At 47.3% G+C, this 21612-nt stretch overlaps 1 protein-coding gene across 1 annotated transcript; it reads right to left on the bottom strand.

Moving 5' to 3' along the window:
- Nucleotides 1–3103: 3103 nt before the first annotated feature.
- LOC128947445 (serine protease 55-like) lies at nucleotides 3104–21106 on the bottom strand. The gene is made up of 6 exons (XM_054291705.1): nucleotides 21052–21106; nucleotides 19948–20137; nucleotides 18761–19008; nucleotides 16743–16748; nucleotides 15654–15796; nucleotides 3104–3391 (listed from the first exon to the last, which is right to left on the bottom strand). The coding sequence occupies exons 1-6, from the start codon at nucleotides 21104–21106 to the stop codon at nucleotides 3104–3106; spliced, it is 930 nt and encodes a 309-aa protein (XP_054147680.1).
- Nucleotides 21107–21612: the final 506 nt, after the last annotated feature.

Raw genomic sequence — 21612 nt, 5'->3', positions numbered from 1 at the left:
CACAAAATCATGGAATATTTGGGGTTGGAAGGCCCATCCCATGAGCAGGATGGGATGGGTGGATCAGTTCCAACAGGAGGATGAGTAAAGGTTGGATTTCCCCAGCAGCACTTACCTGTGACCAGGGATTGCTGCTTTTCTCACCTTCCTTCTCTGGGGTGGAGCCACAGAAATGTGCTTGGAGCCCTCCCCACCCTCCACCTCCACCAGCTCTTGCTGCCAAATTTGCACAAACATCATCATCCTCAACTCCCCCAGCTCCCTGCTCCAGCTGGGATTGGGCAGACAGGGAAACACAAAGTGGGTACACAAAGCCCTTAATCTCTGCAGAACCAAGCCAAAATTACTTTGATGTATTGGCTTTTAAACTGCTGCCTTCAGTGCTCAGAGGGGCTTTTCTTCTTATCTCCTCAGCAAAACGTGCGAGCAGCTCCTGACCATCTCTTTTCTCTGCTTGAGTACTCATATCCTCCTATTTTTTTCCCCCTGAATCCTCTTACAGATGTTTTCCCAGGTCTCTAAGCATTTCCATATCCTGTTTATTTGCTGCTAAAGGTGTAGTGATGCAAACAAAATCTGTCTCTGGAAAGAAGGGAGGGACAATAAGAAATGAGCTGTAATTTCAGGACAAGAAGTGAGCTTTGCCAGCTACAGACTGAAGCATAAATGTTGAGGTCCTTCAGCATGGAATTGTTTCATTTTGAGGTTCTAAACCCAAAAGAGAAGGTGTGGCTGCCCCTGGATCCCTGGGAGTGTTCCAGGCCAGGTTGGACAGGGCTTGGATCAACCTGGGATAGTGGAAGGTGTCCCTGCCCATGGCAGGGGGATGGAATCAGGTGATCTTTAAGGTCCCTTCCAACCCAAACCATTCTGAGAGTCTACAAATACAGAATACTATAACATAATGAACATTTACATCAGTGCTGGAAAGCTAAAAAAAATAATGTGTCCCTTTGAACAGCTGGATTTTGATTTTAAGTGACTCCAAAATATTCCTGTCAAGTCCACAATCAGAACACTCCCTGAAAACCCAAATACCCTCAGAAAAAAACACAGCATCAAGATGTTTTCATCAGACCTAATTGCAGCCTGGAAAGTTAAACAGACGTGTCCTTTCTCACCCTAATTATTGAACAGTGGAAGAAGTAACAGAGATGAATTCACTTTACTGAGTTTTATGATGTTTTAAATAAGGAGGGAAAGGTTTTCCCTGCTTATTTCTCTGCTGGTCTGAACTTGCAGAAGTGATGCTCCACATAGGAAAGCGAGCCTCTTTCATGCTCTCATGCTCTCCCTCCCCTTTCAAGCAGGGAAATTGAGGCACCAAGCACAAAGTTATCCCCAAATCCATTGAACAGATAAAGAGCAGGATGAATCAAAGCCCAGAGCAGCAGTGCCCTGACTTCATTTAGCACAGACCATGATCAATTTGCAAATGCTTCTGATGGAAAAGACCTACTGGGTCATTTTGCAGGCCCCTGTAAGCCCAGGCTTTTTCCCTGCCATGTGCTGGAGACAAAAGTGCTTTATACAACCCCTACATTAAAATAATTTAGGCAGGAGGACTTCTCTCATTTCCTCTGGGGGAAACAATTCCGCAGCTGAAGAGATTGCAACATTAGGAAATATTTCCTGACGTCCATGGCTTCCAGAATCTGTTGATATATTATTAATAGAAAGGAAAATAAATATAGGTATTAATGCCAGCAGACACTGTCTGCTACTAATAGCTGTTAAAGTAATATATTCCCCTTGTTTTTAGCTCTTATTAGTCTTTTTGCAAAGGGTTACAAGACCCTTATGCATCCATTAGCCAGTCAGCCATGTGAAATTAATGTGGAGCAATTTTCATAAGCATTACTCAGAACTAATAATAATTAAGCATTATTTTCTGCTCAGATAACACAGAAAATAAAGCCTGACTTTTATGCCAAGATGGGTTTGCATTAGCTTAAGGTAAATGAATTAATTCTCATTTACAAGTCTTTTCTGCCAGCTAGCCAGAAAATATCAAGGTAATTAAAACCAATTTGTGAGGTTCTGTCCCATTGCACATTCACTGGGTTTTATCATTGCTGCAAATTGCAGGTGCTTTTATGCAAAGGTGGGACATGAAGGGGACTTTGCTGCCTCTCTCCTTCCCCATCACTTCCAAGAAAAGCTGAAACCTCCTTGTGAGCAGCAGAACATGTTGGAAATGCTGGAGATCAATAAAGGAAGGATGGAAGGATGTGAAGGATCAGCTCAGGCTGGGATGTGGAGCGGGGATGTGAAGCTTTCAGCAATTCAGAAAAAAATCCACTTCTAATAGAGTGGGGGAAAAAATATCTTTCCTTTTGCTTTGCCATTGACTTGCAAGGGATTAATTCTGATTATTTATATGACTGAAGGGTTTTTGTAGGCAGCATTTTCTGGACAGCTCCCAAAGATTTCTCTCATCACAAAATCCTAAAATTATTTGGGTTGGAATGAACCTTAAATCTCATCCCAACCTGAGCCATGGGATGGGATTTAAGGTTCCACTATCCCAGGTTGCTCCAAGCCCCATCCAAACTGGCTTTGGCCATTTCCAAGGATCTAGGGACAGCCACAGCTTCTCTGGGCAACCTCTTCCAGTGCCTCAGTGGTTCTGTCCCAGAAGTTTGACAGCACCTGAGCAGGGGCTGAGCTCTCTGTGGGTGCTCTTAGTAAAAATAAAATCAGTTAAAATCAGACTAAAATAAATTAGTCCAGCTAATCTGTAAGATTCAAAAGCCCAGAGCTATCCTACAGCAACTAATGATAATGAGTGAGTGGATCTCTTCCTTTGGGTTTCAACTTTCCAAGAAGATCAGCACCTTCAGATGCCACATCTGAGCTTAGCAAACAACTGAGTCCAGTGTGACCCAGCAGTGTGGAATATCTGTGTTTTCCAGAGGATTATGGCCCTTCTTGCCAAAATCCTGCCTCTTTCATTTCATTTCTCCACCCTCTGCCTCCCTCCCTGTCTCATTGTGACACCTCCTGTTGGTCCCTGTGTCCATGTCAGTGACATGGAGCAGGTTGGTCTGAGGAAAAAAAGAATGAAGTGGGAGTTCTGACTTTTATTTTCAAAAACCTTCTCTCAGGGTAATTTAATTGCTATTAAAAAGATGAATAAAAGGAGAAAATACCCCAGAAATACCACCTGTGTTCCAGCCCTGGAACGAACAACCCTGACATGTGTTCCACTGTCCACACCCTCAGTGAAGAAAGGTTTTCCCCTTATGGCTGTTTCCTTCTCAATCCACTCCTGGTAGCTGAAAACAGGTGTCAAAATCCTGTGGTTTGGGTTTCCTCCACTGATGATGCCAACCTGGAACCACTTCATGGTGTCCCAGTAGCTGCAGATCACAGGTCCCCCGCTGTCCACCTGTGGCAGAAGCAGGAATGTTACAGCTGGATCCAACCTCAGGTCCCTCAGAGCAGCCTGAGTGGGAAAATCAATCTCTGTCCCAGGATTGTGAGGATTTGGGGAGGGAAAAAAAGGGAATTTGGATTCGAAATTTCACAGATCCTGCAGAATAAATAGATACAGGAGGCAAGAGGAGGAGATCAGTCCCAAGTTCTGGCTCAGTGCACTGAGTCCCTGTCATTCCCAGCCTTTTCCACATGCTCCTGTGGCCCCAGGAGGACACCTGAGAGCTGTCAGCAAGAGACACCATCCCAGAGAGAAAAGGAACATTTGCTGTGACTGCTCCCTCAGTCCTTGTCTCCTCTGCAAAGCTGCTGCTGGAGGTGCTGGGTACCTGCCACTGTGAATTCTGGGGCTGACAGCCAGAAACTGGGCAGCAGATGAACAATAATCCTGACAAATCCTTCTTGAAGACACAGTCACTTCTCTGAAAATTTTCCTGCTGCTGCAAGGACCACTCACTCAGTGTGGGCAAGGCTTCAAATTCAGGTTGCAGCCACCTCAAAAATTCTCCTGGTGGCTTGTCTTGGTTTGGAAAGACAGGAGTCTGCTAAGGAAGGCAGGAGCCTCCCCTGAAATGGAGAATGTAAACACTCCCCACCCCTCCGAATTGCTATAAATTTTAAATTAAGGGGCTCTCAGGCAAAAATATGGGAGCAGGAAATAACACTTCTTTAATAGGGAAAAGGGAAAAAAATAAAGCATAAAATAAACAGTGCAGTACACTAGAACAACACTGACAGAGTCAGAACCCAACCTGACACCCTGTGGGGTGTTGGTGGTAGTCCAATTGGAAATGTGGCTGCAGCCCTCCTGAAGTGTCAGGTGTGGATCTGTTGAAGCAAGGGGGATCTGTAGAGAAGGAGAGAAGGATGTATTCTTCCTCTGAAGATTCAGTGGAAGAAGAGGCAGCTGCTGTTCCTCTGGGGAATCCAGTGGAGAAAGCCGTGCTGGTGTCTCAAAACCCTCTGGATTATATCTGGGTAGGAATGCTTAGCTCCTCCCTCTGGACAGAGCATCTCCCAATGGGATGCTGTAGTTCTTATCAGTCATGCAGTGACATTCAATAGCCTGTTATCAGCAGATCTCCCCTCCCGAGGGAGGTGTGATTGTGGTCACTCAAAGAGGGAGATAAGGCAAACTGCCCACTTGACAAAGGTAATCTGCCTTACAGATGGTAATTGAAAACAACTTGCATTGCAATCTTCATCATGGCTGCTGTAGCTGGAGCACCCAGAGCAGATCCAGCTCTGGAATCTCTGGACAAAACCCAGAGGAAGAAAGAGAAAGCAGCAAAAAATCCCCCCAAGGCAGGTGCAACACTTTTCTGAGGAAAAGCTGTGTGAGACCTGGGGGTGCTCATCTGGAGAAGAGAGGGATCCAGGGAGAGCTCAGAGCCCCTTCCAGGGCCTAAAGGGGCTCCAGGAGAGCTGGAGAGGGACTGGGGACAAGGGATGGATGGACAGGACACAGGGAATGGCTTCCCACTGCCAGAGGGCAGGGATGGATGGGATATTGGGAAGAAATTCTCAGCTGTGAAGGTGGGGAGGCTCTGGCACAGGATGCCCAGAGAAGCTGTGGCTGCCCCTGGATCCCTGGAAGTTCCCAGCTGGACAGGTCTTGGTGCTTGGATAGTGGGAGGTACTAGAGGATTTTTAATATCTTTCCAAGCCAAACCAGTCTGGGACTCCAGGACATCTTCAGTGCTGTGCGGTCCCCGCTACAAAGAAATTTCCTTCCCCAGCGGGCTTGAATCTTTTTAGCATCTTTTCTAACCAGTACTTGTGGTAAACAAATTCAATACAAATCCATTTCCCAAGACAGCAAACTTTACTAGGAAATGTTGTCCTTCCCTGTTTGCATACTACTTTGGGAAACATCTTTGTCATTAATGGATGGAAACCCTTCTGCCAGCAGCTACCCTGAGCTAACACACATTAATTAACGAGCAAGGAAGGGGCTGAAGTTCCCTTTGCAGCTCATCAGCACTCGCTGAAGTTTATGGCTGAATTCCCACTCCAGTAGCTGGAGGGCTCTGGTCATTAATATTCTTATCTTTTCTTTTTTACTTTTTTTTTCTAGTTCAGTATTCATTCAGGAGTTAAAAATTAAGATAAATGCAGAGGAAATGTTTGTAGAATCACAGAATATCCTGAGCTGGAAGGGACTAACAAAGACCAGAGATTTAGGATGGAAAAGACCTTTCAGATTATTGAGTTCAAACATAAAACCGACATTGTTAGTTGTTATTTTAGCCACACCCTTTCATCTCAAGCAATACTGCTGGACCCTCTTCAGACTCAGCATCTAAAAGAGGTTTCCCGACCCAATTTCAGCCAAGAATTCCTGTGAAAACCACAGAAGTGACCTTGGAGCTGCAGTGGCATCCCGTTGGGATGAATGAGCATCCACACACGATTCAGTTCCCGGGGATTTCACCGTGGATCCCCCTGGGACAGGAATGGGCTAAGGCATTATACTGATTATCCTGGAGGCGAGAGGAAGGCGCTGGGAGCCTCCAACACCGGGATAACCAGCGGAGTCTGGAGAGCGTGAGCTCAGGATGCTCCGCTGCAGCTTTTGCCAGCAGCAAAATAAAAAAATAATATAAAAGAAAAAAGAAAAAAAAGGGAAAAAAGAAAAAAAGAAAAAAAATAAAAAAGAAAAAAAGAAAAAAGAAGAAAAAGGGAAAAAAGAAAAAAAACAAAAAAGAAAAAAGGAGAAAAGGGAAAAGAGAAAAAAAAAGAAAAAAAAAAAGAAAAAACAAAAAAAGAAAAGAAAAAACAAAAAAAAAAAAGAGAGATTTTCAGCACCAGCCGAGCCCCTGCACAGATCAGTTTTAGCTCCAATTTGGAGGCTGTTCACACTTGTAAAGGATCTTCCATCTCTGAGCAGCAGAGAATTCCTGATGCCCTGTCTCTGTCCCCACGGGAATTGTCGCATCGTGGTCAGGGCAGGGATGCGGACTGGAGGCAGAGCCAGAGATCCCCATTTAAACCCTGCTTCCCTCTCAAACCAGATCTGCTCTTCCCTTCTTGTCCTCTTTAACCACGTCCATTTGGTTCCCTGTCCGGTTGGTGGGGAATGGGGATGTTTGGGGGATCAGTGATTTAAAACTTGCAGGCAGCAGCTGCAAATCCATTTCCCTAATCCACAAGCCCTGGCACCCAAATCCTGATCTCTTTCCACATGGGCTGAGCTGCTCTGCTTCCTGGGTGCTACTTCTCACATGCCATTTCTTTAAGCTTCAACTATTTAACATGAGGATTTTATCACAAAATGGGCCAAATCATCCTCTCCGTGTGATAATCTCACATCATTACAGCAGCAGCCTGCATGAATCAGGAGTCTGTGTTTTATAGAACTAAAGATGGAGAGGATAAACTCAGTCCTTGGACATTTCTGAATATCCCTGTATCCACCTTAAGCCTTCAGGAATGCCGGCCCAAGGTTTTCCATCCTTGTGTAGGAGAGGGTGTGGGAGGAGCGAGTTTTTGAGTGCTGGGACAATTATCTCAGCTCTGTGATGCTTCCAGTAATGCTAATTTAATGAACGCTCAGGTTAATGACTCTGAGGATCGAAGAATTATTAAAGGCTGCTTTTTCAGGCTCCTGCATCCTGGTGCTGAAACAATCCTGGTCAGCAACACACACCAGATACCTGCTCCTGCTTTTCCCTCTAAGTGCCAAGTTTCTGGATTGGAATAACCAAACTAAAAATAGCAGCTTTGCTTCTGTTTCATGTTTCTTGTCATCTCGAAGATGAGTGAAAAGCAAACGCAACAAATCAGATCTGGTGCTGAATTCCTGCCTTAAACATGTTAATCCTTCCATTAGGAGAGGTGAAAGCAATGATACATTCACTGATAAATAGCTGTGGGTTGCATAAAATCTGTCACTGCCTAACAAGGTGCTTTGTTCACTGAAGCTGACCAAAAATTTCATCTTTTTCACTGCGGCCAAAACCTCTTTTTTTTTTTTTTTTTTTGTGAGCATCAGGAGCCTTTCTGCTGCCTTTACTGGGCTTTGGATCAAAAGTGTAATCTCTCTTTTACATTTGTATTCGTGTCTGCAGCACAGTCATTGATCAGAACAAACATGTTCAGCCACATAAATCTTCCGAGGTGGGAGAAGCTCTGGGGGTGGGAGAACAACTCATCCGATCCTCATTAGGTGGATGCACAATCCCTGCAAGTCATTGCTGCTTTCATTTTCATGTTGGTGAGCTCTGTGCAAATTGGAGACAATCAGCAAGGGAATAACAACACTGGGAATAACAGCAGTGCTCATCAGAGCTGCTAGAGGCAGAATATCATTTGCCCAGTTGTTTCCAGCTGTTTTTAGAGTGGGAGTAAGGAGGTTGTGGCCACATTAATGTGCAGGTACCAGAAAGGCACCAGGTAATACAGGGCAGCTGGACTGCTCTCACACAAACTCTTTGAGAACCTTCAGCTCCTCTGTCCCTCCATCCCCTGGCTGCAAAATGGGAGAAGATGACCCAAATTCACCCAGTGTGATGTCAGCAGGGCCATTAGTGACTCCAGTGGCATAGACAGAGCAGATGCCTCTGGCCAAAGCCCTGTGGCCCAGACTCCTGTCTCTGGCTGTCAAGTGCTCAGGCGAGGAGGAGGAGGAGGAACAGGACCAGTATTTACAGAGTTGTATTTACATCCCAGTGGTTAATGGCCTCAGAGAGATCTTCATCCAGGAAATTGCCTAATTGCTTTTTGAATCCATTTATCCCTTAAGGATAAATACCCACAACATCCTGGTCAGCGACTCCCGTAGTTTAATTATCTGATGGAAGACAAAACACTTCCTTCTCTTTGTTTTTAGGCCTGCTGCCTGATAAGGCCATCTGACACCCTTTCTTCATGTGCTTGGAGCAGCAGTGACATGAGGACAGGTCTTGACTCCTCTCCATGGTGCCCATGAGGCTGGGAATGTGTCACATCCCCATCAGACATTTCTCCTGAAAGCCTCAGGGTCTTGCTCTGCTATTCCCTGTGATGCCAGGAGCTCTTCCATGTCCCTGTTCACCCTTTCTGTTCCACTTCCCTCCTTTTCTGAAATTACCACTCCTTTCTCAGATGGAACAGACAGGAATCACACACAGGCAGGCTTCCAGGAGAAGGGCCCTGGCACAACACATTTGCTTTGCCACTTATTCCTGTCCTAATAATTCCTAATGCTCTCATTGCCCTTTTGACCTCCCCAGAGCCTGAAGCTGATGTTTTTGAAGGACTAGCCATAGTTCTTCTGACATGGTAATAGCTAAATTAGAGTCTATTATGGCCGATGTACAGCTGGAATTGCTTCTCCATATATCCATTATTTTTTTTCTTTATCAATGATGAGCTGCATCTGCTGTTTTAACCCCCAGTCACTCAGAATAATGGGACCCGCTGCACCTCTGTATGGCCACCTTTCACTTTGACCCCTTTGAAAAATGCTGTGGCATTGGCCAACTTGGTCATCTTGGCATTTGCCCTCCTGGAATATCAAAATTCCTTGCATGGATGTCAACAAAAATATCCCTGTAAGTTCTTTCTCTGTCCAAATCCCTTCCACTTCATGACAGCCCAGTTTCTCCATGAACCCCTGGGGAGGAATCTCCTTGCAAGAGTTTTGGGAATCTCAGAATGTGTTAGATGGTTGAACCAATCTCTTCCACAGGGTTGGCAACTCCTTTAAAGAATTTGGATATGCCTGTGAGTCACAGATTCCCCTCAGAGCTGTCAGTGAATGAGAAATGGCTCCTCTGAGTCACCACAGCCATTCCCCGCTCCCAGGGCAAGCTGGGATTTTGTGTTCAGCTGGATCCAGAGGAGTTCTGCTCCCCATCAGGCACACAAAGCCAAGCTGGACTCCCAAACAGCTTCAGTCTGAGGGAGTAAAATCTATGACCCAGAGGAAGAAAGCACAAGAGACACCCAACATCATCCTCATCATCATCCCAAGGTCTTGCATTGAGAATTAATTTCTCACAGAATAAAGAATGAAGCCATCAGAGCCTGCATATGCTCACTTGTCTGCCCACACCATAAAATGATAAAGTGATGAAAGCCCTAAAAACGCACGGAAAACTGTTCTGATTCTTGTGAGCTGCACATCAAAGGACCCTTCAGAAGAAAACTGAAGGGACTGCAAATGCAGAAACACCTCTCCACTGCTTTGTTCTGGGCTTCCCAGGACACCTTCCTGCTGAAAGCAATCTGTCCCTCAGGGAAATGAAACACCTCATGGCAGTAGCAATAGATCAGTGATGGGAAATCCATGACAAGGGTGGGGAGTGGACCACTCTCTTTGACAGGAAATAGCCTCAAATTGCACCATAGGAGGTTTACATTGAATATTACGAAAAATGTCTTCACTGAAAGGTTTGTCTGGCCCTAGCACATCTGCCCAGGGCAGTGGTGGAGTCACCAACCCTGGAAATGCTCAGAAAACAGGTGGATGAGGCACCTGGGGACGTGGTTTTGTGGTGGCCTTGGCAGTGCTGGAGGAATGGTTGGACTCAATGATCTTAGAGGGCTTTTCCAACCTCAGTGATTCTGTGATTCTATTTTTAAAGTAAGATACAATAATAAAGAACTTTTGTGCAGTTTGCAATAACTTTGGAGTGAAATGTGGATAGTTTTGACTCCTGGCCCCAGGGAACCTTTGGCTGATAGGCAGATGTTCCAGATTGCAAGGCAAGATGTATTCTATTACCATCTGTATGGGAGTTGTCTTTTGTCAAGTAGGCAGTTTGCCTTATCTCTTCTGCAATCACTTCTCCCTCAGGAGGGGACATCTGCTGATAACAGGCTATTGGATGTCACTGCATGACTGATAAGAACTACAGCATCCCATTGGGAGATGCTCTGCCCAGAGGGAGGAGCCAAGCATTCCTACCCGGATACAATCTGGAGATCCTGGAACACCAATATGGATTCTCCTCTGGATTTCCCAGAAGAACAGCAGCTGCCTCTTTATTCCCCTGTATCTTTGGAGGAAGACTACAGCCTTTTCTACAGGATCTCTGCTCCAGCAGAATCACCCCTGACACTTCAGGACGGTTGCAGCCACAATTCCAATGGGACTCCCACCAACACCCTGACCCACAGGGGGTCAGGTTGGGTTCTGACTCTGTCAGTGTTGTTCTAGTGTACTGCATTGTTTATTTTATTCTTTTATTTTCTTCCCTATTAAAGAAGTGTTATTTCCTGCTCCCATATTTTTGCCTGAGAGCCCCTTAATTTAAAATTTATAGCAATTCGGAGGGGTGGGGAGGGTTTACATTCTCCATTTCAGGGGAGGCTCCTGCCTTCCTTAGCAGACTCCTGTCTCTCCAAACCAAGACAGCAGAAGGAGCTCAGAGCTCCTGTGGATGCTCCCCATCCCTACAGAACTGCAGCCAGACCATAATTTAACCACCTCTGTTCAGGTGTTTTGAGCAGCTTCAGGGACTGACCACACTATCCCGGTTTGTGCTCTTCTCCTTGAATCCATGACAACTGCCTATAAAAACACAGTTTTCGTTTGCAGAATTCTTTCCTTCCGAAAATTCTATTTAATGAGTCTTTCTTGGCAGATTTGGGGCCATGTTCGGAGTAGCAAAAAGAGGCAAGACCTTGTGAGAGGATGCCAGAGCTTTTCCAGTGCCAGTGTCAGGCTCCCATTGCAGTCACTGGAGCAAAGGTTGAGGTGGGAGCAGTGGGATACCAGGGGATATCCTGGGGTCTCTAATAGAGAATTAAATGTAAACAACTGTCCTGCCTTGGACCCAAGTGCCCCTCTGTCAGCTAAATCCCTTCAGCTGGATTTCAGTTCATGGGGAGCAATAAACACACACAAAGTGCTTGGTGTCATTTTAACACACACAGATGCTTAAAACAATCTCAGTGACTCCCGTCACCAGGGGATGGTTTTTTCTCCCTGTTGATGGAAAGATGGTTCTGTGGATGCTGATGGTTATTAAATAGACATTTGTGAAATGGCTGGAAAACCCTATCCAGATTAGCACAAAAAGTGCTGCTTTTGCTCTAGCTCTGTAGGGTGAGAGCCTTGAGCACCCCAGAGGCTGTAAAGGGCATTTTCAGACATGGGACGAGGGGGAATGGCTTTAATGTGAAAGAAAGCAGGGATAGATGGGATATTGGGAAGGAAGTGTTCCCTGGGAGGATGTGGAGGCCCTGGCACAGGGTGCCCAGAGAAGCTGTGGCTGCCCCTGGATCCCTGGAATTGTCCAAGGCCAGGTTGGACAGGGCTTGGATCCACCTGGGATAGTGGGAGGTTGGAACCAGATGATTTTTAAAGGCCCTTTAAACCCCAACCACTGTGTGATTGATGGCCAAACCCCTCCCTGCTGCAGGCTGTAGGAGGGGGTGGATACCTGCAGCCCAGGACTCACCTGAGCTGGAGCCACCCCACTGCTCCTGGGGGTCACACAGCAATCCCTTCCCCTGGAATCAGAGCAGGGCCTGGCCCCCCTTCATGTGCTGCTGAACTGTGGGTGACCTGCGACTCCAGCTGAACACACTTTGTCCTAATCACCACATCAGAGCTCCCCCCACAGCCCCTCTGAACTATAATTGGGCCATTTACTGAATTTTGCCTGGGCAGGGAAGGCACTGAAGGAGGCATTTTCTTTGTGAGCCCCTTATACTCTAATTATTGTTCAAGTTACCATTGCATCAGAGCCTAACAAAAGATGCTTAAGAAAGCAAGGAATGAGACATCAATTGTGGTTCATGGGGTCATGGAAGAAATGTAGCACACAGAAAAATAATACATAGGCCATCTCCAGTGTCTGTTCTTTAGCACTTGTACCCCCTGAACATCCAATAATGTTAATGTTTATGACTAAATAGAACTATAAGTCAATTACAGCTCCTGGTAGTGTCAATTCCCAGCCAATCCATATATTTGTCTGCAGAACTGCCCGGGAATTGGGATAGAATAAATTTTTCTTTTTAAGGGAATGGATTATTTTTTTAAGTACAAATACTTGGGAGCTCTGCTATTCAATCTCCTTGAGTCAGTGGAGGAACATGGTCAGTTATCCACAAATTAGCCTGGTCTGGTGTGAGGGCAGCTGGTGAAATGTCTGATCCTTTTCATTCTTGGCTTTTCTATTCATGGGGTGGCCTCAAGATGCACCAGGGGAGGTTCAGGTTGGACATCAGGAGGAATTTCTTCCACTATCCCAGGTTGCTCCAAGCCCTGTCCAGCCTGGCCTTGGACAATTCCAGGGATGGATCAGCCACAGCTTCACCTGTGCCAGGGCCTTACCACCCTCACAGGGAAGAATTCCTTCCTAAGATGCCATCCAAATATCTCTTTTTCTGTTTAAACCCATTCTCCTTGGTCCTGTCACTGTCTCCCTGTGTGAAAAGTTGTTCCCTCCATAACAGTCACAGGTCTGGATCCTGATGTGGATCATGTGGATTTACAACCTCGAGTCCAGCAACTCCCCTGCCTTAGCCTGGCTCCAGACATGAAAGCATGGATCCTGATCCTCAGCAAATCCCAGGAAAGGTTAATATCAGGCTTTTATCTCCTCTGTGTCCAGACTTCCTTGGGCTGCAGCTACTGGAGCCAACTCAGCATCTCCAGGGTTTGTTCCCTGACCAGGAACCTCTGCCTTGCCGGAGCTTCTGATCCTTCCTGGCCTCTCCCCAGGGACTCGTGGGTGGCTCCTGGAGCCTGGAAATCCCTCAGGAAACAGCTGGATGGAGCAGACCAATGCCATGCCCAGGGCTGCTCTGTCTCCCCGACAGAGATGAGGATGAGAAGGATTTGGGCATTTTGAAATTTGGCCTCGCTCTCATCTGACACAAACCCTGCAATCCTTACAGGCAATCCTTACACTGTCCACAGCGCAGATGCATTGTCCAGTTCTGTCCCTCACTCCAATAGGGACATTGAGGGGCTGGAGTGTGTCCAGGGAATGGAATGGAGCTGGGGAAGGGGCTGGAGCACCAGGAGGGGCTGAGGGAGCTGGGAAAGGGGCTCAGCCTGGAGAAAAGGGGGCTCAGGGGGGGACTTTGTGGCTCTGCACAACTCCCTGACAGGAGGGGACAGCCAGGGGGGTCAGGCTTTGCTCCAAGACAAGGGAAACCAGCCTCAAACTGTGCCGGGGGGGGGGGTTAGATTGGACATCAGGAGGAATTTCTTCATGGAAAGGGCTGTTGGGCATTGGAGGGGCTGTCCCAGGGAGGTTTGGAGTCCCCATCCCTGGAGGTTTTCAAGGGAGGTCTGGATGTGACACTCAGTGCTCTGGGCTGGGGACAAGGTGGGGATTGGTCACAAGATGGACTCAGTGATCCTGGAGGGCTTTTCCAACCTAAATGTCACGGACATGTTTTATGAAAAATCCTTTCCTTTGGATTTTTCTCCTGAGAAGCTGAGAGGGCCTCAGGAACAAAATGTAAACATTGATTATCTGCTGCTGTGGAATGCAACAGGTGCATCTGTGATTGGTCTCATATGGTTGTTTCTAATTAATGGCCAATCACAGTCCAGCTGTCTGGACTGTCTCAGTCAGTCACAAGCCTTTGTTATTCATTCTTTTTCTATTCTTAGCCAGCCTTCTGATGAAATCCTTTCTTCTATTCTTTTAGTATAGTTTTAATATAATATATATCATAAAATAATAAATCAGCCTTCTAAACATGGAGTCAACATTCTCATCTCTTCCCTCATCCTGGGACCCCTGTGAACACCACCACACCTAAATAATTCTGGGATTCTGCCCAGTGGTCCTTGCTGCAGAAGAAGCATCAGGTTCAGCCCTGTCCTGTCCCAGGCCATGACCAGGACAAGCCACTGGGCTGCTGACCCAGCCTGGTGAAGTCAAAATGTGTCCCCCATGGCTTTAATGAGCATTTCTCAGAAATCCAGAAAACCATCCAGCAACAAAATACTTCCCCTCCAGCAAAATCTGGTGGCAAGTCCTGTCACTTGTTTCATCCCTGAGAAGTACAGCTCCTATCCTCAGCTCTGGTTTTGTCCTGTTCCCTTTATTCCAGTTTACAAAGCATTCCTGCCTGGTCAGGATCCCACTAAAATCAGAGAGACATTGAATTCTGAGTTCTATCACCCATGCAAAGGAGAAAATGGAAATCTCACATTCCTACTCCATTCTTCAGACAACTCTGACATTATTGTGGATCTAAATATCTTCTTCTTCAGCTTTCTGAGTCCAGGAGATTAATTTTGCTGGGAACAAGTGCTCCTGCTATTTCACCAGCATCATTCACCCACAGAACTTCAGGCTGGGCTGGGCTGGGCAGTGCATCCTTTAATCATGTTAATGTTGTCCTGTGGCAGGTTTCTTTTAAGATTTTTTTGATTTAATTTAATAGAGGTGAAAGCCACTCCTTGGATGGTTTCAGAGGCAGATTCTCTCTGGCTAATCACAAAATCTTTTTGCAAAGCAAGCTTTCCCTTGGTGTCCCATAGTCCTGGTGCCCCCTGCCTTTACCTAAAGGTCAGAGGATCTCTCTCTGTCCTGGGTGCTGATTTAGCTCCTCCAATGAGTAATTCCTACAGGATGGAGCTGTCCATCCATGTGTCTCCCCATCCAGACCCCTCCAAACCCATGGGCATGTATAAAACACATCTGGGTGAGGCTTGGAGCAACCTGGGATAGTGGAAGATGTCCCTGCCCATTGGAAGCGGGTGAGATTTAAAGCTCTGTCCTGTCCAAACCCCTCTGTGATTCCTAAAAAAACATTTCCCAGTGGAAGAGGGGAATCTCAGTCTGGAACCAGAGGCTGCAGGAGAGCCCAGTCCCTGTCAGTCTCTCAGGAGAGGGCTTGGAATTTGGATGCCATGAAAGAAAGGTGAATTTTTGGCTTCCAAGCTTCATTTGACACAAGGACAGCAATCCTGGGGGTGGAATGTGCTGTGAGGGCACAAGTTGGGAGTGAGTTTTGCCTCATTTGGGTGCTTGTGTCAGCTCCCTGATATCAATCACTGCTCGGACTGTAATTTAGGCTTGAAAAGCTCTGTCACTACACACTGCCACAAGATGTGAATCACTCTGGCACACACAGACCAAGCAAACCCATTTGGGTCAGAACCAAGACCTCACCTGAGAAATGTTTCTTATCTAAATTAAACATCTCCAAATTAAACTTCCCTCCCAGTTATTTCGCCTTGGAGCTCCTGTCTCCTTTCAGGCTGTAACCTGGCTGTGAAGCAGATCAGGATTTGCTGATGGTCCCTTTACCTGGCAGCCTCTTCCTCCTCCTTTTTCTCCTTCTCCTTGCTCTGTCTCAGCACACATCACGCCCCCCACGAGGTGTGGGATGTGCTTCAGGCATTCCTCCCTGCTGATCAGCTTCACCTTTGTTTTCTGCAGCACAGGGGAAGCTGCAGCAAATGAGAAGAGAAGGATCAACAAAGCTGCTGGAGATTTCCCTTGGGAAGAACCTCAGCTGGATTTTTAAAGCATCTCAGGGCAATGGGGGTCTCTGGGAAGAACTGTAGGGTTTTGGGGACACAGGGGATCCCCAAGTGTTGGCAATGATGAGTTTATCACAGAATCCCAGAATGGTTTGAGTGGAAAAAGACCTTAAACATCATCCAGTCCCACCCCCTGCCATGGGCAGGGACACTTTCCACTGTCCCAGGTTGCTCCAAGCCCTGTCCAGCCTGGCTTTGGACAGTTCCAGGGATGCCAGACTACTGGGAAACCCCCAAAGGGATGGATTTTCCTGCTGGTGGTCTCAGTGATCACCTGAGATGAGCTGCCCTGCACACCTGGGGCTTCTCACTCGTGGTTTTTTGGGATCTCAGTCTGAGGGGCTTTTCATGGGATCCTGTGCAAGGCCCTGCAGATCAAAGTCCACGGAGCTTTCCCCAGAATTCTAATCTTAGAATTTTAGAATCATGGAATGATTTACTGTGGAAACAACCTTTGAGATCATCCAGTCCAACCGTTCCCCCAGCACTGCCAAGGCCACCTCTGCCCCATGTCCTCAAATGCCGCATCCACAAAGCTTTTATATTCCTCCAGGTTTGGAAACTCCCCCACTGCCCTGGGGAGCTGTTCCAATGCCCAACAGCTCTTCCAGGGAAGACTTTTTTCCCTAATATCCAATCTAAACATTGTTCTCCCCAGGGAGGGCTGCAAGGCCACACCTCACCCAGCTGTGTCTTCCCAAAGTGACACAAAGGAAATATCTGCTTTATTCTTCCCTTGGGTTGGGAATGCAGAAATCACAGATGGCACCTGCAAGTGACAAAAAGACTGAAAAATGTGCTGGGCTACTCAGAAACCCCAATTATTTCACCCATGTTTCTCTCTAAAGTGAACCTGAGACTGAAGGATAAAACTGAGACCTTCAGGTTGTTTGGAACTCGCTCCTTGTTTCATTTTTCACTGTGCCAAATCCTCCCAGAACCTTCAGGAAACTGTGACTCAATGACAAGATCTAAAAGATGGAAAGTTGTCATGTCTTTTTTCCAGCTAAGATGGAAGTGCCCAAAGATGAAAATGCTTTAGTGAAGGAATCTCCAGGAGGGTGAAGCCCTCCTGTTATGGAGAGAAGCTGAGGGTGTTCACCTGGAGAAGAGAAAGCTCTGGGAAGATTTTAGATCCTTTTGCAGAGCCTAAAGGGGCTCCAGGAGAGCTGGAAAAGGTTTTGGGATATGGGATGGAGGGACAGGGCAAGACGGAATGACTTCAAACTGGAAAAAGGAGATTTTGATGGGATACTGGGAAGGAATTCTTGGCTGGGAGGGTGGTGAGGCCCTGGCACAGGGTGCCCAGAGAAGCTGTGGCTGCCCCTGGATCCCTGGAAGTGTCCAAGGCCAGGCTGGATGGGGCTTGGAAAAACCTGGGATAGTGGAAAGTTTCCCTGCCCATGGCAGGGGGTGGCACTGGATGGATTTAAAAGTCCATTTCAACTCTAAACCATTCCATGAGTCCATGATCCTGTGGATCAAGTTCAATGCTATGTAACTACTCAACAGAAAATAGGAACACATTACCTTGGTGAAGGGGGAGAGCTTCACAACTGTGAGAGTGTTGTGTGTTACAGCTTAGGGAGGAAAATAAAGCCTAAGAATGCAAATGCAGAGTTTCATGAAGAAAAAAAACCAGAATTGAAGTAAAATAGCAAGGATTCAATGGAATATTCACTTACTGCATCCTGGGAAGGAGCGCTCGAGCTCCAAGACACCCCCCTGCCCTCCCAGTCCTGATTAATTCTTTCCAATAATGAATCAGCTCATTGGCTAATTAGTGACATTTGTTCAGGACACACATTTTGGGTCACAATCAGCGCTGGAACTGCTTTCATTAGGGCTTAAATGAGATCAATTAGCAACAGCAATCTGCAGTCCTAAATGAGTGAAGGAAGGAGTGGCCAGAACCAATAAGTCAATCCAGCTCACAGAGGCATTAAACCAAAACAGCCCCAAATCCTCATTTCCTTTAGTCCAGACCATTTTAGACCCAGCCTAATTGGGTAATTCATAAAATATCCCAAGCTGAAGATACCCACAAGGATCCTACAAGGTGAAAAGTGTTCAAGACCCAGTTGGACAGGCCTTGGAGCAACCTGGGATAGTGGAAGATGTCCCTGCCCCTGGCAGGGAGTTGGAATGAGATGAGCTTTAAGGTCCCTTCCAGCCCTAATAATCCCATTATTCTGTGCTAATTTACCCACCAGGGTGGAGCTTGTCTTAATCTGGCTGCCAAAATGAGGTCCAAAATTCGGATGTGGTGCCAAAATGAGGTCCAAAGTTTGGATGTGGTGCCAAAATGAGGTCCAAAATTTGGATGTGGTGCCAAAATGAGGTCCAAAATTTGGATGTGGTGCCAAAATAGGTCCCAGATTTTGCTCTGGGGGTTGTTGGTGACTTTTTCTTGCCCTGAACAGGGAACTAGTGGATGTGCAGAGCCCAGGGGGGTTTGGATGCATAAACCATCTTGACATCTTCAGTGTCATGCTTTCTATAAGCTACAAGAACGTAAAATTTGGTGAGCGATTGGTCGATGATTTATCATCATGATTTGTATTTTTGTTTGGTTTATTTGGAGGGGGGAAGTTCTGAGGTTAATTCTATGTCTGTTTGGGGGTGGTTGTAGAGTGATGATGATGGTTGATTGTTGTTTTTGATATTAGGAAATATAGAGGAAGGTTAATTGAAAGTCTATTGGGTGATTTGGATAATGTAGGGATATATGGTTTAATTATTTGACAAAAAAAAAAAAAGTCAAGATAGAAAAAAGTGGGGAATGAAACTTTGTCTGGGAAACCCCTCAAGGGAGAGGACGGCCACAAACCCCATCTTCCATCAGCAAATGCATCTCCCTCAGTGCCTCACCTGCACTGGTGTTCTCCCAGCCAGAAGCCCAGCAGTGCTGCCACTTGTCCCTGTCATACACGAAGGGCAGGCAGACGGGAATCTTCTCAGTGCTGAACTCGATGGGGTTGCTGAGCAGGATCAGGGCAATGTCGTTCTGCAGGCTGGTCCTGTTGAACTCCTCGTGCAGGATGAGGCTGTCTGGGTTGCACTCTTCCAGAGGGAGGCTGAGGTTCACTCCCCCCACTGCCACCATCAGGTCTGGTGGCCTTAAAAACAAAACAGGGCATGGGGAACATGAAGGATTTGTGTTGTGAAGGTTGGTGGCTCCTCCCCAGAGCAGGGCATGATGGTGGCTTAGGCAGCTTAGCTGTAAATATCCAAGGAATTTACCTAATTCCTAGGAAAGGATGGTTTCCAGGGCAGAGGAATGCAGAGGTAGAACGCGAATGAAGGTTATAAATAACCCAGTCTGTACCAAACAGATGGAATGGTCTGGATCTTTTGGATCTCTGTGCCCTGGGCTGGCTGCTCAGACCCTGCTGTCCCCAGCCAGCTGCTCCAGGCCATGCTGCCATGGGTCATTTGTCACCAAGCAATTCTCAGCTGCCACATTTTGGAGGGGACTCACAGAGGGCTGGACACTGCATGGAGTTGATTTACCCAGAACTCGCTGTTTTAAACTCAAAATCTCCATGAAGTGAAGGTATTTGGTGTGTGAAAGCAAAGGTAGTTTGGGGGATACAATGAGCTAGAATGGAATACATCACCTTTTACAAGATGCTGGTACAGGTGTGGATGCACAAGAAATGCTTGGGGCCATCAGAATAGCATCAGGGGCATTTATCCAAGGCTGCTCAGGCCACTCCTCAAAGTATTGAGGGATGAACCCAACCACATCCCTCAAAGTATTCCCCTTCTGCTTGAAGCCAACCACATCTCCAGAAGTAAAAGCTCTGGGAACACCAGGAAATTTATTAACCCTAGAAAATCAAAAAGTCCAAAGGCATTGGGAATGGTTATGCAGATTCCTGCACATTCCTGTGTTCAAATATGGGCTTGTCGTCTCCCAGAGGAGACAACCCCTGTTTTTAGGGCTCAGTCACACCAATGGTGGCACAGGAGGAGATGCACATCCTGCACCCACCAGGAGGAATTTCATCCCCCTCCCCATGCCTGGGCTGCCCTCCCATCCCTGGAGCACTCACAGCTTATCTGCAAAGCAGTGTGCTGCAGTTAGAATCCACAGGGCACTGATGATGGCGCCTCCACAGATGTGCTTCCCGTGGCTCTGGATGCTCACGAGCCACGGGAATTCCCCGGGGATGACGTCTGTCCCTGTCCCAATCCTCTTGCCAGTGCTCTGGAAGGACTCGTAGGATGGTCGGAGGCCACAGCCTGGGTACAAAAAGTGACATTTTGGACACATTCAGCAGTGTCACAACCTGTGCTGGACAGGGGTAGGACACCCCTGAGCACTGAAATAGAAATATCCATGGAATCAGAGAAACAGGGAATCACAGAATGGGTGGGGTTGGAAGGGATTTCAAAATATTTTTTCCAACTCCATTCCAACTCCAACTTCCACCAGATAAGGTTGCTCCAAGCCTCATCCAGCCTGGCCTTGGACACTTCCAGGGATGGAGCAGCCACAGCTTCTCTGGGCACCCTGTGCCAGGGCCTCATCACCCTCACAGCCAGGAATTCCTTCCCAATATCCCATCCATCCCTGCCCTCTGGTACTGGGAAGCCATTCCCTGTGTCCTGTCCCTCCATGCCTTGTCCCCAGTCCCCCTCCAGCTCTCCTGGAGCCCCTTTAGCCACTGGAAGGGGCTCTGAGCTCTCCCTGGATCCTTCTCCTCTCCAGGTGAGCATCCCCAGCTCTCCCAGCCTGGCTCCAGGGCAGAGGGGCTCCAGCCCTTGGAGCATCTCTGTGGCCTCCTCTGGACTCTCTCCAGCAGCTCCATGCCCTTCTGCTGTTGGCCCCAGGGCTGGAGGCTGCTCTGCAGGTGGGGCGTCAGCAGAGTAAAGGGTGAGAATGCCCTCCCTGGATCTGTAATTTGATCCCGCCCAAAGTGACATCCCGGTCACCTCCCCAAACCTAAACTCTGCCAAACATTGCCGAGGAATTTGGGGTGGGAGGGACCACTGACCATGGGCAGGTGGGATAAAATCCTTGTTTAGGGGTAGAAGGTGCAGCACAGGCCACACCTTTATTCCCTCAGCAGAAGGAATGAGCCCAGACCCATTTCACTTACCCACATTTAAATATTCTGCAGCTCTTCTGCGCTGAGAATGCTGAGAAACAAAACCTGCCTGGACACTGCTGGTCAGGGAAGCTAAACAGGAGAGGGTGAGGAGCAGCATCTCAATCCAGCCTGGTCCAACACTGTCCCAGAGCTCTCAGAGCAGTGATGCCCCTGCAGGTGCCTCAGGACACGGCCTGCATTCCATGTCAACACAACCCAGGTGACATCACAGCATCACAGCACCCGCTCCTTCCTGGGCGTGCCACGCTTGGATTCTCCTTCCCGAGGCAAAAGGGTCACTGAGGGCGAGCTCAGGGATTTCCAAAAGGTTTGTGGCTTCCTCTGGCTCTCACAGGGACAGGGAAAAGAGGAATTCCTGTCTGTATCCCAGGCTAACCTCACAGGATATGGCAATGGAGGGTTTCATGAGCTGGATCTTGAAGCATCTTTGAAGACCTCAGGAGCTGGTCCTCTGTCAGCTTTCAACTTCATCTCCAAAGCCTATCATTATATTAATTTTCTCATTTTTGGGTAATTTTCTCTCCATTTAGACCATGCCTGGGGTATTGACTTGAATGTACTGAAACAGGAGAGTTGCTCCATCCCTGGAAATGTTCCAGGCCA

Source organism: Melozone crissalis, unplaced genomic scaffold (genome assembly GCF_028551555.1).
Source record: "Melozone crissalis strain CALT ecotype California unplaced genomic scaffold, PUWL_Pcris_2 ptg000106l_1, whole genome shotgun sequence".
NCBI classification, from domain to species: Eukaryota; Metazoa; Chordata; class Aves; order Passeriformes; family Passerellidae; genus Melozone; species Melozone crissalis.
The sequence above is the reverse complement of the archived record's forward strand: the minus strand, read 5'-3'. Positions and strand labels throughout refer to the sequence as shown.